At 48.1% G+C, this 14,732-nt stretch overlaps 1 protein-coding gene across 4 annotated transcripts; it reads right to left on the reverse strand.

Moving 5' to 3' along the window:
- Positions 1–1,450: 1,450 nt before the first annotated feature.
- Kcna1 (potassium voltage-gated channel subfamily A member 1) lies at positions 1,451–10,723 on the reverse strand. Of its 4 annotated transcripts, XM_060384241.1 has the most exons (4): positions 10,585–10,723; positions 10,301–10,453; positions 9,191–9,734; positions 1,451–8,815 (listed from the first exon to the last, which is right to left on the reverse strand). In XM_060384241.1, exon 4 carries the CDS (start codon positions 8,279–8,281, stop codon positions 6,794–6,796), a length of 1,488 nt encoding a protein of 495 aa, XP_060240224.1. In that variant the 5' UTR covers positions 8,282–8,815; positions 9,191–9,734; positions 10,301–10,453; positions 10,585–10,723; the 3' UTR covers positions 1,451–6,793. The 4 variants fall into 4 exon arrangements, with proteins under 4 accessions (XP_060240224.1, XP_060240222.1, XP_060240225.1 ...); XM_060384239.1 differs by having other exon boundaries at positions 9,191–10,453; XM_060384242.1 differs by lacking the exon at positions 10,301–10,453 and having other exon boundaries at positions 10,585–10,718.
- Positions 10,724–14,732: the final 4,009 nt, after the last annotated feature.

Genomic DNA, 14,732 nt, shown 5'->3' on the forward strand with positions numbered 1-14,732 from the left:
GGCTTGCTGGTGATCAGTCCAACCGTACAGCCAGGCACTTTGCTCAGCCTGGCACTGGTCTTCCTCCACACTCCTGCCTGCTCAACATATAGCATCAGACTGACTGCAGCACACAGCTACCCGATGAACCACAAAGGAGCTGTGATGCAATCCCGTCCTTCTGTCCACTCTCCCTTCTCTGTTTGGCTTCCCCTAAAACAGGCATAACTAATGTTCAGAAGCTCCGTGATTGACACAGCTTCCAGGTGCAGCACTGCCTCTGCACCTACAAGCTCTTCTTGCCTCAACTTCTAGACCATTCTAATGCTGAGCCCTGAGTAGCATACCGGAAGCTGTGCTTTTCCTGGCCTGTGTGTCTCTAGTGCTCTTGTCATGAATTAGCTCTCTCCTTCCTTCGCTTAACCCAACCCATAGTTTGACCAGAAATGAAAAATCCACAGGCAGCTTTCTTCCTAGCCCCAGACTCTGCTTCTAGTAGCAACCTCTATAGCAAAAGTAGGTTCTATCTCCAAATTGCCCATGCCGTGTCTACTACGATACAAGTCAATGCCACAATGGTGCCCAGCCATCCAGAGCACTGGGCTCACATAATACCCCTGTTCTGAAGCACGGACCCCTGTTTGCTCTGATGTAAAAGTGGAATAAGATGTGATATTCTCAAGGAAGGAAAGAGGTCGAAATTTTAGGAAACACATCACCATTTGTTGAAAGGGAAGAAAGTCAGCCTGGTCTACAAAGCAAGTCCAGCACAGCCAAAGCTACACAGAGAAACCATTTCTTGAAAAAAACAAAAACAAACAAACAAATAAAAACTTAAATAAATAAAAATTTAAAAAGAAAAAGAAAGGGAAGAAAGAAATGTTAACCACACAGAGAACTTGGGAAAGCGTGTGTAAAGAGCACTTACAAACAAACTCTTCCTTCTTTCCACTAACAGCACTCTCTATCTAACACATGATTTGATACCATGTCATAGCACCGGTCTGAGTCTACACATGCAAACACACACAGACACACACACACAGACACAGACACACACACACACACACACACACACACACACACACACACACACACACCTTTTCCCGTAAAACTTCTGGGGCAGCCCTGAAAAACTGCTCACATTCAAAGCAATTTAATTAAGGATAACAGATGTCTATACTACCTTTGGCTTCATTTCTTCAGGGCTGTATTCCCCACCATTTATACAGGCTAAATATCAAGGGTCTGCAATCCTGTCCACAACCAACCTGTGAGCTGACTATCAAAACACAAACCCCTTCGATGGCAGCAACTGTCCACCAGCCCAAAGGAAATGACGTCACTTCCTGGCATCTACCTTGAGTCATCATTATGTCATTTAAATAGACCCCAAAGCAGAGGATATGAGTAGAGGCCCCTAAAAAGACCAGTTAAAGAAGACACACACAAAAAGTCAAGGGATTCGTGATAAGATCCTTAAAAATTATCTTTAATTGATGCCAAATATGAACAGATCATGAAGTGACAGAACCAAGTAAAATTGCATAGATGAAAACTATGCGCATCATTAGGTTCTCCATTCGTAACATTCAGTATCCTCGACCCAACATGGTAAACGGTTAGGGCAGGGCAAGTGCAGGGGAGATGAGATGAGACAGGTCCTTAACTCAGGAGTAAGCAATTGGCAAAGCCAAGGAATAAAACAGAACTTCATCAGCTGCAATGGTTTGTCGTCCTGAGGGTGCACTTCAGATTACTACATCTCAACTTTAATTTTCAGCCTCGGGAATATTTTACCTTTAATCTTAGAGGTATGTCATAGAGGTCATATCACCCACTTATGGCTGCTGCATGTGTGATCCTTAAACAGTGCATTGAAGAAGAAACAGACTTCTGTGCGTTTCGGAAAGGGGAGACAACTTATGACCTAGCGGTTTTTGTTTGTTTGTTTGTTTGCAAGGGCTTTCTTGTTTCATTTTCTTTCTTTATTCCATTTCTTCTTTTTCTGCTATTTAGGGAAAAACAACTTTTCTAGAGCTTTTGAAGTCTCACACCACAAATTCCCTGATAACTCCTACATGAAAATCACTGTGGCTAGGGTTAACCCTCTCAAAGCCTTCCTAAAGGCAGCAGTGTCTAATGCTCTGCTTACACATTGACACTTCCATGAGTCAGTGAGCAAAGAGGCTGCCATTTGATTCCAAGGCTTTGAAGCTTCTGTCTATGACCTGAATGATTTTGCACAGTGGCCTAAGGTAATGGAATAGTTTTGGTTAACATTTTGGTTCCTGCCTGTTTCTTTACAAAAGTGGAAAGTAATGTACATTCCCTGAAATTTTACCTGAGTCATTCTAGACACGTTTGCATATACCCTGAAGACCCATGCCATGAATGTAAGTATGGCCGGACCACACAGCAGGCGAGAGTCCACCTCCTGAGATCACAGTTCAACCTAGCTGTGTCTGCTCCTCAAACTCTGGTCTGTTTGTCTTCCCAAAACGAATATAAATATCAAAAGGTTTCACTCCTGCTTGGAAAAGGCTGGGAGATAACGTGGTTGTTTGGCAGTTTATAGTCTTTCTAACAATTTTATACTATGGATGGTTACCACCCACCAACTCTCACCACTCCCAGAAATAAGTCATTCCTGGAAGAAAATGGGGACTTGCCTTCTGCTAATGTTCCCTTTCTACTTTCTGTTCAATCCAGTCTACCAAACAAGAAGTTAAAATTTAAAGTTGCTTTAAAAAAAAAATAATAAACATGTGCTTTGAGCCCTCCTATATTAAGCATGAGGTTGAAAACTTTTGTTTTTAACTGATTCATTTAGACACTAATTTGAAAAGTTTTAACTACACCCAACATGAAGAAAGTCCCTTATGGGTTGAACCTCATTTCTACTTCAGAAAATGTATTCCTCAGCCGCCATTCATACACTTGTTCTTGTCTAGTCTCAAGAGGATCAAGGCTGTGATAAGTCTTATGGTAAGTCTGTTTCCACCTTAGTGGAATCTGAACCCACCACACACTTTCAATTTAGAAAAATGACTGTTCATTGACTATAGTATGGAAGAATGTTTGACCTGGTGCTCTGGACTAATCCACAGACACACTCCCAGTGAACAGATGTCATTGAGCTTTAGAATTCAAGTCTCAAAGGGGAGGGAGGTGCTGCGTGTACACAGATGGAAAAAGGGTAGAGAAAAACCAAACCAAACCCTGTCCCTGCCTATTGTCTGTCTTCTAGAAATACGAGGACAGAGAAAATTAATATCTTTGGTCTCTCTGATTCAGATCACTTGAACTGAGTTAAGCACTTCAGAGATTCTGGGATGGCTAATAGCCACAGGATGACCTGACCCTTCCATGGGTATCCTATGGAACTAGGGCCCTACATGTTGGAAGAGTTGGGCTATGGCTATCAGTGCATCATGAGTCTTCTCCTTCCAGAGAAAACGGGTGTAAGCATCAGGGCATGAGCTGTCAAGGCTCGGTACCTAAGAAGAGGATGGAAGGGCAAACGCCTGGGGAAGGGAGTATGAAGCGGACCAAATGAGAGTCATTCCTTAGTAGGCAGTTTAGTTAAGTGCGCCTTCAGGTCTGCAGAGACATTTCAGCACACTACAGTGCAGGGGTAAGAGCTTAGTCAAAGGTCGCATGCCTATGCTACACAGAAAATCCCTGTGCTCCTTGTCATCACGCTTACTGCAATAAGCTACAGATGGATAACCAGCATCCGTATCCCTCATCCACTCCAAACTCATAACAGCACATCCCCCAACCCCAGGCAGACCACTTCACCACATGCAGCACTTTTTCTTGTAGCATATACAGAACATTCAACCTGTCCAGGGAACAGCTACAAGAGGCAGGCCAAGTGTCCAGGAGCTGGCTCAACAGTCTTCACCTCATTGTCTCATCCTCTAACGCATCCATCCCATAGTACTGAGTGGATTATTGCTGTTGACAGAGTTCTGTTGTGTCCTAGATCTCAGAGTCAAAATAAAAGTTCAAGATATCCCTGGAGACTGGAGGAGGAGTTGGCATTTTTCTCCCAACTAGAGACTTGCAAGCATGTAAAAGAAAAGATCAGAATGGTGATCTAAGGTTCAAAGAGTGAGCAACACATGGGAGGGTTTAATACCCCGTAGTCAGAGGCTGGGCAGTTCTTGGCACCTCATAATCCAGGATATGTGTTGTGTTCACCCTGAAGACTCACAATAGTTGCACAGGGAAAGAAAATGTCCATCTTCTTTCATTTGAGCTAGACAGCCTGGATGTCCCTGTAGTTTCTTGGTTGAGGGCCTCACTTCTAGTCTGAAGGCTGGGTGGGGGAAAAGGATGGTGGAAGTACGAGGGAAGATTCCAGAAGAAGCCAGGCAAGAATGTAAGGCAAACAGTAGTAGGCAGCCACATGCTATAAGCAGAATGAAGATTCCCCACTCCAGCATCCTCAAAAAGGCAACGAACGCCTCTCCGTTGGTGGGTAGCTGCTGGACTCCACAGCCTGTGTGATATGACGATCTTTCAGCTGGACATGGGGTTCCCACCATTCTCTGGATTCGGTGGCTGGGGCAGCAGTAGTCAGATGTTCAGCCAGTGAAGTGACTTCCAGGAGGGACAATCATAGGAACATCATAGGAAATATCTATAGGAGGTTGGCCAGGGTGGCTGGCCTATGAAAGATCACTGTGAGATAAGTGTTCCCATGATTCACAACGATAGCCCCAAAGACCAGAGTATCAGAGGTCTGCAAAGTGCTACAGCTGAGAGGGTGGAGGGAGAAGGGACCACTGAACCTGAGAAAGCTTTGTATGTCCAGAGTGGCTTTCTGCATTCTCAAAATGTCTCTCTTGGCTTCCGATAGAGAAGAAAGAAAACAGAAGAGAAGAGAACAGAACAGGTTTATGGGTTGTGTCCAATTCAAAGATGTGTCTCAGTTCATATCCAGAGTTAGGCTGCCAAGGAGACCAAGTCCAGTAGATGGCCAGAGAGGCAGCACCTGCCCTCTCTCTCTCTTCTTTGGGGCTCTGAGGGTGGTGCGGTCTTCTCACAGTGGTGAAGTGAGAAAGTGAGGATGGAAAAACAAACGAAACAAAAAGCAAAAGGTCTGTGCCCCGACCCTTCCTCCCTTTTTAAAAATAACTTCCCAGCTGAGTTACGGAGGCACTTTCTGCAGTTCACTGTGGGTACAGATAAAGGCACTAAGCGACTATTAAATCAACGGGCTGAGTTTCTTCAGGTAGCCTCAAGGGGAGGGCTGAAGTCTCTATAGACTTCAAATCAGGACTGCAAAAAGAAATCAGCTCTGCTCTGGGTGCATAAAGAGATAAACAATGCACCAAAAAAAAAAAAAAAACATGCAATATTGCACCTTTTTTTTTCTTTTTTTTTTTTTTTTTTTGCTTGTTTTGCTTGTATTTATGTTCAGCTAGAAAGAATGCTTGTCTTAGGTCTATTGAATACCTTGGTGACTTATTTAGCTTTCCTCAGTTTTCTCTTAAAGGATGGGCATATTGGTCCTCTCTCTGCCTATACCTACACAGAAGCTTGACATTTCCCTGAGCAAAGGCAGGAAAATTGAAGGGAGTGTCCCCCCACCCCCACCCCCACCCCATTGTTTCGTTTTGGGCCTTTCATCCCACAGACTCGTGATTTTTAGTATTTTCTAATTTTTATTACTGAGATCATGCATTAATTAAGTCAAGGTATATCTTAATCAAATAGGCCATAATGCTGACTAAGAGAACATGCTTTGAGCTCCAAAAAGGGATTGTTCCCATCTGACTATGTACTTAAGTACAGTACTGTAGTTGCTAAGAAAGGAGTTAATAAGTGAAGGAGTGCACTTTTGGTGAATGCAAATGAAAAGGGGCCTATGTTTAGAGGAGTAAACCCCAACGAAAGCTTATTCCCTATTGTCTGGGCTAACTTTCTCGGCATGCAATTATAAAATAAATGTTATCAGATTCAAACATGCTTACCATTTAACTCTTGTGCTCTTGCAATAAGGAGGGTAAGGTTTTACATCCACTTCTGAAGGTCAGGGGTCAGGGTGCAGGATTTGGTGAGAAAAGACCTATATTTGGATCATATGCAGTTGAGAGAACTTAGCAGCCCTACAGATGAATCAGCTCATTTCATCGAGTTACCCTTTTCTAAAAAGAATAGACTGAATTTAAGAGAATGGGGCAGATGGAAGACCCCAACAGATCGGGACCAGTAACAGATTTGCAAGGTACTTTCTGAACCAGTCTTAATTAGTCCGGATTTTGTTCATCTTGTATGCAATTCGGTTGATCAAAATAAAAGCATTTTTTTTTTTCACTGACCACTGAGGCTGTTACAAAGTGTTCCACAAGGGTACACTATTCTGAAGTGTGCTTTGCAGTTTGCAAAGGTTTTTAGAGTGGAGTCCCATGCAAATTTGAATTTTTATATTCCTAAGTGGTCATCTTTAGGTTTATTTTAATTTTAAAAAAAAAAAACTTAAGCCAAAAGATTGGAAATATTTCAGTACAAGGAAAGCATGAGTCGTATTTCACACAGACTACTTAATGGACAGCATTTAAGCCAGTTTTATAAAATATTCTTTCTTTTCTCATTTTTTTGATAAAATGAAAATAGCTGGGTTTTTTTTTAATGGATCTTGAAAGCTTCAGGTTTGCCACTCCCCAAATTCACAATGCAACAATGCATTGACAATTAAATAAAGCATTCAAAGACTAATATTTAGTAAAGTATCTACAGAGTGGGACCAGAGTCGCCAGGGATTTTGTTGGGGGGCTTTTGCTTGCTTGCCTGTTGCTTTTTAAACATCGGTCAGGAGCTTGCTCTTATTAACGCAGTTTTGATCAGCTGTGGTGCAGTTACCAGTTCTGATATTTGCCTGTCTGTAATGGGCTATGCTATTGTTCATATCCTCTTCGATCTCCATGTACTCAGACTTGCTGATAGTAGAGGAGCTGCGCCGGCTGAGGTCACTGTCAGAAGCTAAGTTAGGAGAACTAACGTGGAGCAACTGAGCCTGCTCTTCCCCCTCAGTTTCTCGGTGGTAGAAATAGTTGAAATTGGACACAATGACAGGTACGGGCAGGGCAATTGTCAGCACACCAGCGATGGCACACAAGGAGCCCACGATCTTGCCTCCAATTGTCACAGGGTACATGTCACCGTATCCCACGGTGGTCATGGACACCACCGCCCACCAGAAAGCATCGGGGATGCTGGAGAAGTGCGACTCAGCTTCTTCCGCCTCGGCAAAGTACACTGCACTAGAAAACAGTATGACCCCAATGAAGAGGAAAAAGATGAGCAACCCTAACTCCCTCATACTAGCTTTGAGGGTCTGGCCCAGGATCTGGAGGCCCTTAGAGTGGCGGGAGAGTTTGAAGATTCTGAATACCCTTACCAATCGGATGACCCTGAGGATGGCCAGGGAAGTGGCCTGCTCGCCCTTCTGATTTCCCTCCTGCTCAGCTATCTCCGTGCCCAGGGTAATGAAATAAGGGATGATGGCCACAATGTCGATGAAGTTCATGATGTTCTTAAAGAAGTCCGTCTTGCTAGGGCAGGCAAAGAAGCGCACCACCAGCTCAAAAGAGAACCAGATGATGCACAGAGTTTCCACAATGAAGAAGGGGTCCGTGAAGATGTTGGAAGTATAGATGACTGTGGTGTTGTCGATGCGGTGGATGGTGCCCGTGAAGTCCTTGTCATCCTTCAGCTCAGGGAGAGTCTCCAGGCAAAAGATGACTATGGAGATGAGGATGACCATGACGGACACTATGGCAATAACCCTGGCAGGCCCCGAGCTCTCTGGGTACTCAAAGAGCAGCCACACCTGGCGCTGGTATTCCTTCTCAGGTAGGGGGCGCTCCTCTTCCTTGATGAAGCCCTCGTCTTCCCGGAACTTCTCCATGGCCTCCTCGCCCAACTCGTAGAATTTGATCTCCTCAGAGAACATGTCCAGGGGCACGTTGACCGGCCTGCGCAGGCGACCCCCCGACTGGTAGTAATAAAGGATGGCATCAAAGCTGGGCCGGTTGCGGTCGAAGAAGTATTCGTTCCTCAGGGGGTCGAAGTAGCGCATGCGTTTCTTTGGGTTGCCCAACAGCGTGTTGGGGAACTGTGCCAGGGTCTTGAGCTGCGTCTCGAAGCGCAGCCCGGAGATGTTGATCACCACGCGTTCGCAGCATTCGTGGTCGTCGTGGTCGGCCTGCCGTGGGTAGCTGCCGTCCTGGGGGTGACCCGGAGCGGCTGAAGCCTCGTCCGCGTTCTCCCCGGACATCACCGTCATGATGGAAGCGGGGTGCAGGGGTGGGAGGCCAGGAGAGAGCAGGAGGTGTGGAGGAGTGAGGGAGGAGGGGTGGGGGGGACCCAAGCGGCCCCCCCACCGGAGAGTGAGTCTCCCCCCACGCTCACGGGGAGGGGCTTCTGAGCCAATAGGTTCAGAGGTCTGTAACTTTGCTGGTTACTGCTTCCCCCTCCTCCACTCTGCCCTTTACCCAATTTGGAAACCCCTATGCCTGAGGGTCACCAGTGAGGCTTTTTTGGCTAGGCTCAGGTTTGGTGGATGTGCTCTGTTTTGTATGTGTCTGTGTTGGTCGGTGGGTTTTTTTCTTCCTGCTCTGATTGCCTTAACGCACACCTGCCATGGTTTCGGGGCTCGCCCGGGCTCCCCTCCCTCCTGAAGCCCTCCTAGGACCCGGTGCAGTGTCAACTCAGCGGGACCCCAGGCCTGTCACCCACTTTGCTGCTCCTCGGCTCTCCCCCCTTCTACCCCTCTTCGCCTGCCGCCTTCTAAGCTCCCACCGGGGGCGATCGATGGACGCTGCGGAGAAATAAAAAGTGATACCAGGGTAGAAAATCAGAAGCGTTCCGATGGGACGAACCTTAGACACCGAAGAGCACAGACTACCAGCTTTTGTAGGACACACTGGACTTTTTACTGGGGGTTCACACACACTCACGGACAGACACACAACAGACACCCAGAAATCCAAGTTTGGAAATCTTCCATCCCACTTCCCCAATCAATGCCCAACAGCCGAATGCGTTCACAACTTCGTTAAACTGGAGCTCGGAAAAGCGCTTAGAGATACTGGAGGAGCTCCCGGCCCCGGGCATCAACCCCGCACCCTCAGCCTCCCCCTCCCCCGTCACCCCAACCTCCGAGTCTGCAGCCCCGAACTGGGGAGCCCCCTACCTGGCGGGCCGGCTTGGCGCAGGGGCGGTGCTGAGTCGCGCAGAGTCGGAATGCGGCAGGGTCGCCTTTGCAGCAGCCCGAGCGAGCGAGCCCTGGAAGCCGCCGCAGCAGCATCCGCGAGAGGCTCCCGGGCCCCTCGCGGTCTGCGTCCTTCCCCTCTCAGGGGTCCAATCGTTTGACTGAGCAGCTACGAAGGAAACCTCCGTTCCCTCCCCCCCATCGTCACTCGGTGCAGGCAACCTGGAGACGCCGTTCTCTCGCCGGGTGCAAAAACAAACAGACAAAAAGGGCCACCTTCTCCCGAATCACCCAAGCAAATGGCGAAAAGCAGCACTCTCGCCCCCTCTGGACACTCCGCGAGCCCTTGATCCGATCCCCGGGGAGGCGGGCGGCCCAAAGTCCGGTTCTACATGGCTCTCGGATAACCTGCACTCTCCGCACCACCGCGTGGAGACCTCGCTCGGCGGCGCGCCGGGAGCCTTCAGCAGCTCAGAGTGAGGAGGGGAGGTTGCGGCCGCAGGTCCGCACGGTCCATTTCTGGGTGCTGCAAGATCAGCAGAAACCTGAGAAAGCGCCTGGAATGCGGAGCAGCGATTGGCCCACCCGGGCGTGGGTTGGGGAGGGCGGGGGAGGGCAGAAGCGAGGAGGTAGATGGAAAATATGAGGGGGTGGTTTGGCAGAGGCGGGGGTTGTCATTCAGTTCCCATGCTTGCCAGCACAGCTTTTCTTCCTTTTCCACCCTCTCCTCCTCGGAAAGCCCACTACCAACTCCTCTTCCCCGGTGGCCCGCAGCCCCGCCCACGCACGGCCCTTAAGCTGCGCGCGACCTTCCCCGGGAATTTCACATTGGAGATGGTCAGGTCCGACGCAATGCAGGCAGCGGGTGTCCCTGGCAGAACTCCTTGGACCCGGTCTGCTTTAGATGCAGTCACCCAAGCAATCTCCCTCCTGCATCTCGCTTCTCCGCGCCACCCCGCCCCTCCCCCCCGAGGCCTCTCTGCCCAGCCCACCCTGGTCCCACAACCCCCACGCCAGCCGCACTCAGAGGGGTGCAGTTCGGTAAGAGCGCTACGGTTGAGGATCCCCGGGGTTTCATCCACGCAGTGTTACCGGGAGAAGGTGGTGCCAAGTGTCTGTCCCCCCTGACCCTATCAGGGGGAGCTGAAGTTTTCTTCCAGTCAGAATAGGCCGAAATGCAGAGAATGTGACACCGGGGGTGGGGGCTGGGGAGGAAGGCGTCGTGGGTTGTCTGCCAACTTGGTGCTAATTGGGACAAACGTGAGAAGCATGTCGCCTATTCGCCTCCTAACCTCAGTCCTGCCTCCCGCACCCCCACCCACCCCCCTAAGTGGCCCTCTGCCCCCTCAGGACCAGTTTCTAGGCTCTGGACGTACTCGCGCAAGGGTCCCCACAACGACGCAAAGCAGTCTGAGCCCTGAACCTGCGCGGAGTCCCCAGTGGAGCGGCGCCTAGACGCTCGCAGCACCGGGAGGAGGCAGCCAGAAGCTCCGGTCCTTCCACCGCCGCGGAGCCTCTGAGGAGCGGGCAGGAGCCCAGACTCGCCGCTGATTGGTTCCTCGCACGGCCTTGGCACCGCCCCTCCGCACCACCGCGGCTCGCGTTGCCGCCCGCGCACACCACCCACCTCTTTAATCAAAGCCAATGATCACATCCTCCTGGCTTATTGTGGCTAGTGGAAGGCAGGGTCCTCTACAGGGATCCCGGGGATATAGCTAGTTAAATTCCTCCTCCAGATTCAGACCCCTGCATTCCTTAAAAAAAAAAAAAAAAAAAAAAAAACAGTGTTTGTTCTCTCCTCTCCTCCAGATTTCCACCCTGGCTTTTCTTCCATGAACGGCGAGTTCTATTGCACAGCACTTCTTCCCACAACTTCACCTGGTGCACGCCGGTCCCTCCATCCCAGAAACACCATGCCCCATCTCCTCTTCTGCGGGGATGCTCTACTGGTGAAAACAAAAACAACAACAACACATGCTATGCTCTGCCGTGAAATGTCAAGCGGGATGGTGTGCGGTCGCTGCTGCTAGAATATCACTGTGATCCTGCCGCGTGAACATTTCCTGGCCATGTCCTAGCATTGCCCATCGTCTTCCCTGTTCAGTTTCACAGCCCAGCGCTTCCATTTCCTCCTTCCTGCTCCTGGATTGTTGTTTCCTGTCCATGGCCTTGTCTTGATTCATGCCTTATTACAAGGAGACTGCCTTAGATCTGGGTAACCCAGAGCTAGGGAGGCCTCAGATCGCAGGGAGGCCAACACTCAATGGGAGGAACAGACAATAAATAAATAAATAAACCTAGACTGTAAGTACAGTCCTAGCATGGGTTTACAGACAGGAAGGCCTCTCTGCAGAGGAGGGATCTTTGGAATCAGCAACCGGAAAACAAAGACCAATGGATGAAAGAGCAGACTGATGGGTGTATGAACAAATGTGCGGGACCTAGAGCAAGAAAGACCTTAGGAAACAAAAGATCATTATGAACAGAAAGAAATTACCGAGGAAGGGGCTCATGGTGGGTGGGCCATGCAGGGCCGCTTAGGCTGGGAGGAAGAGAGTAACAGGAAATGTATTGAAGGACATACGCCAATGTGATAACATAGAATGCTTATGTTGGGGAGGGTGTTGTTTGCTTGTTTGGTATTCCACTGAAGCCCAGGCTGGCTCCAAAGTAGCAGCAGCTCTCCTGCCTCAACCTTCCTAGAGCTGGGATTCCAGGCACGGAGTACCCTGCTCTGATTTACTTTTAACTTTTAAAAACATTTTCTTCTTTATTTGTTTGTCTGTTTAGTGTGCGGAGGCACACATACGCCCCGGCGCGTATGTGGAGGTCAGAGGACGATTTAGAATGGGTTCTGTCTCCTTCTACCATGTGGATCCGAAGAACAAAGTACAGGTCATCAGGTTTGGTGGCAAACAACTTTACTCACAGAGCCGTCCTACCAACCCTGCTTTGGGTTTCAAAAGATTACAGCAGCTATTGGAAGCAGGGAACTGGCAAGCTGGCGTGGCCTGCCACATAAGCTTAAATGCAAGAGTGTGCTGAGAAGATCTTGAAATTGGCTTTTTTCAAAGGGAGTAGAGCAAAGAAGGGTTTCAACAACGTGGCCTCAAAAACTGAACGGGTGCTAACACCACATACTAGAGTCTGAGTCAGTTTCTCTCCTGTCTGAATGTGAAGCCTGGAACTTCCTATGTACCCCCATTATCCCCTGCTCACATTCCCCCCACCTTCAAATGTCCACTGAAGAGGCTACTGGAAGAACCATCTCTGCATAAAGCCACGTTTTGCTTCCTTGGGATTGCCACACAGCAATGAGTGGAAGTGGCTTCCCCCAAACTACAAAAAGGTCCCAGAGAGCTAAACAGCCAGCTAGGAAGAAAGTACTACCTCAATAAACCAGTGGTGCAGGCCAGGATGGAGCTGTGTTGAACCTTTCTGCCTTTGTTCTCCTGACTGCCAACCAGCCACATGGTCCAGTGGCGGGCTGGGTCTCTGTGCTTATAAAGCAATGGCTGACTCCATAGCTTGTAGCTTTGTTTCACATTCCTTCTCCCACATTCTGACTACCTGGGATCACAGCATCCACTAACTCTTTAGCACTTGGGTCTGTCTCTGGTAATGTTTCAGGGGGACCTTCACTGAGGCTGGGGAGTCAAAGCTTGTTTGGATCATGTTAAGTTTGAGATGACTGTTATGTGTGTGTGTGTGTGTGTGTGTGTGTGTGTGTGTACATATATATATATGTATGTATGTATGTATGTATGTTAAGCATACATAAGCCAGAGAGGTAGGCTTAGTTAAGTACTGGGGTTTCTCATCAGCAATGATGACATTTGGGCTGGGTGCCTTTCTGTTGTGGCAGACTGTCCTATGGACTTTAGAATGTTCAACATCCCTCCCATGCAAGATCCCAGGAGTACCTATCCCCAGTTGTCACAATCCAAACAGTCTCTAGCCACTGTCAAGGCCACCTTCAGTCGAGAACCACAGAAGTAGATGGTCCTCAGGGATAGCACTGAGTCTGGGCATAGAAAGAGAAGGAATGTGTTTACATCTTGTGTTCCAGGATGCTCTAATGCCAGGAGGAAGAAAGAAAGAAAGAAAGAAAGAAAGAAAGAAAGAAAGAAAGAAAGAAAGAAAGAAAGAAAGAAAGAAAGAAAGGAGGGAAGGAAGGAAGGAAGGAAGGAAGGAAGGAAGGAAGGAAGGAAGAAAGAAGCCAGCAAGTGGTCAGAGAGCAAGGAGAATATGGAGCTTCTAAAGTTGGATGAAATCTGTGTTTCAAAAGGAGTGGTATGAACCAAGTGTTGCTGTAGCAAGTAAAATGAGAATCTTCGAACTGCCAGCTTTAGAGATATACAGTCAAAAAAAATAGAGGGAGAGACAATAACAGGTAAAAACAACTCTTGAGTTTTAGATGTCAAGAGAAACAAATGGGTGGGGTGGTGGGCTGAAGGCAAATGGATAAGCTTTTATAATAAGATAAACACTACTGCAATACATTTGTATGCTAATGGGAATGATTCCGTAGAAAAGGAAAGACTGTCGATGCAGAAGAGAGAAATTAGAGCGTGTAATTGAGAAGGAAGATGGAGAATGGGACCTAATATGGAAATAACACATCAGCCTTGGGAGAGGACAGTTATTCTACCGAAAAAGAGAGAGAGGGGAGGAGAAAGGAAGAAGGGTGGGGAGGTAATTGAGAAGGTGAGAAAGGTAATTGAGAAGACCTGGTTGTGGGCATTTTGGACATCAGTTTCACCATCAGAAGAAATCTACTCAGGAAGCGACTATTAACCTCCTAGAAGAATAAAAGAGACTGTGTGAGGGAGTGAGGAGGGCAGTGCCAGGGGCTCCCTGTGGTGCAGTGAGGCAATCAGTCCATGCCTGGGTGACAGACACTTGGATGCGAGTTGACATAAAATTAGTCCTGATGATCTTTATGAAAAGAAAAATGTGTAACTAGTTCTAAATATAGCCTCCTTCTTGGGGTTGTTTTCTTAAATGTCACAAAGTGGCAGTGAAGAAGTCTTACCAAGAAGGGGTGTCCATGAGAACTCATCCCTCCCCTGTGTAGGGTAGTGCCACCAGCATGGGAATCACCAGGCTCTTTGAGTTTCTTCTATCTGCCCAGCCTCTGGGAAGTACCTTTAGCTCAATGCTTCTCACCCTTCCTAATGCTGCAACCCTTTAACACTTCCCCATGTTGTGGTGGCCCCCAAAAGTAAAGTTATTTCCATTGCTGCTTCATAACTGTAATTTTGCTACCGTTATGAATCATACTGTGACTATCTGTGTTTTATAATGGTCTTAGGCAACCGCTGTGAAAGAGTTACTCAACCCCTAAAAGGATCATGACTCATAGGCTACTCTAGGCAGAAGATCCTATGGGCCAAGGGAGAACTGTACACAGTTATATAGAATTATCAGGGAATCAGAAAGAAAAGGTTGGAAGACACTGAGGCTAAGATGACAATGAGCAGCATGTATGGTCACAGCAGTCCTAGATCTTCCCTTTTGCTGG

The sequence above is a fragment of the Meriones unguiculatus genome, chromosome 5, assembly GCF_030254825.1.
Source record: "Meriones unguiculatus strain TT.TT164.6M chromosome 5, Bangor_MerUng_6.1, whole genome shotgun sequence".
In the NCBI taxonomy this organism is placed as follows: domain Eukaryota; kingdom Metazoa; phylum Chordata; class Mammalia; order Rodentia; family Muridae; genus Meriones; species Meriones unguiculatus.

What these genes read in the sequence shown, in the direction of transcription:
- Kcna1 (XM_060384241.1), bottom strand. Translation starts at nt 8,281, where the DNA reads ATGACGGTGATGTCCGGGGAGAACGCGGACGAGGCTTCAGCCGCTCCG.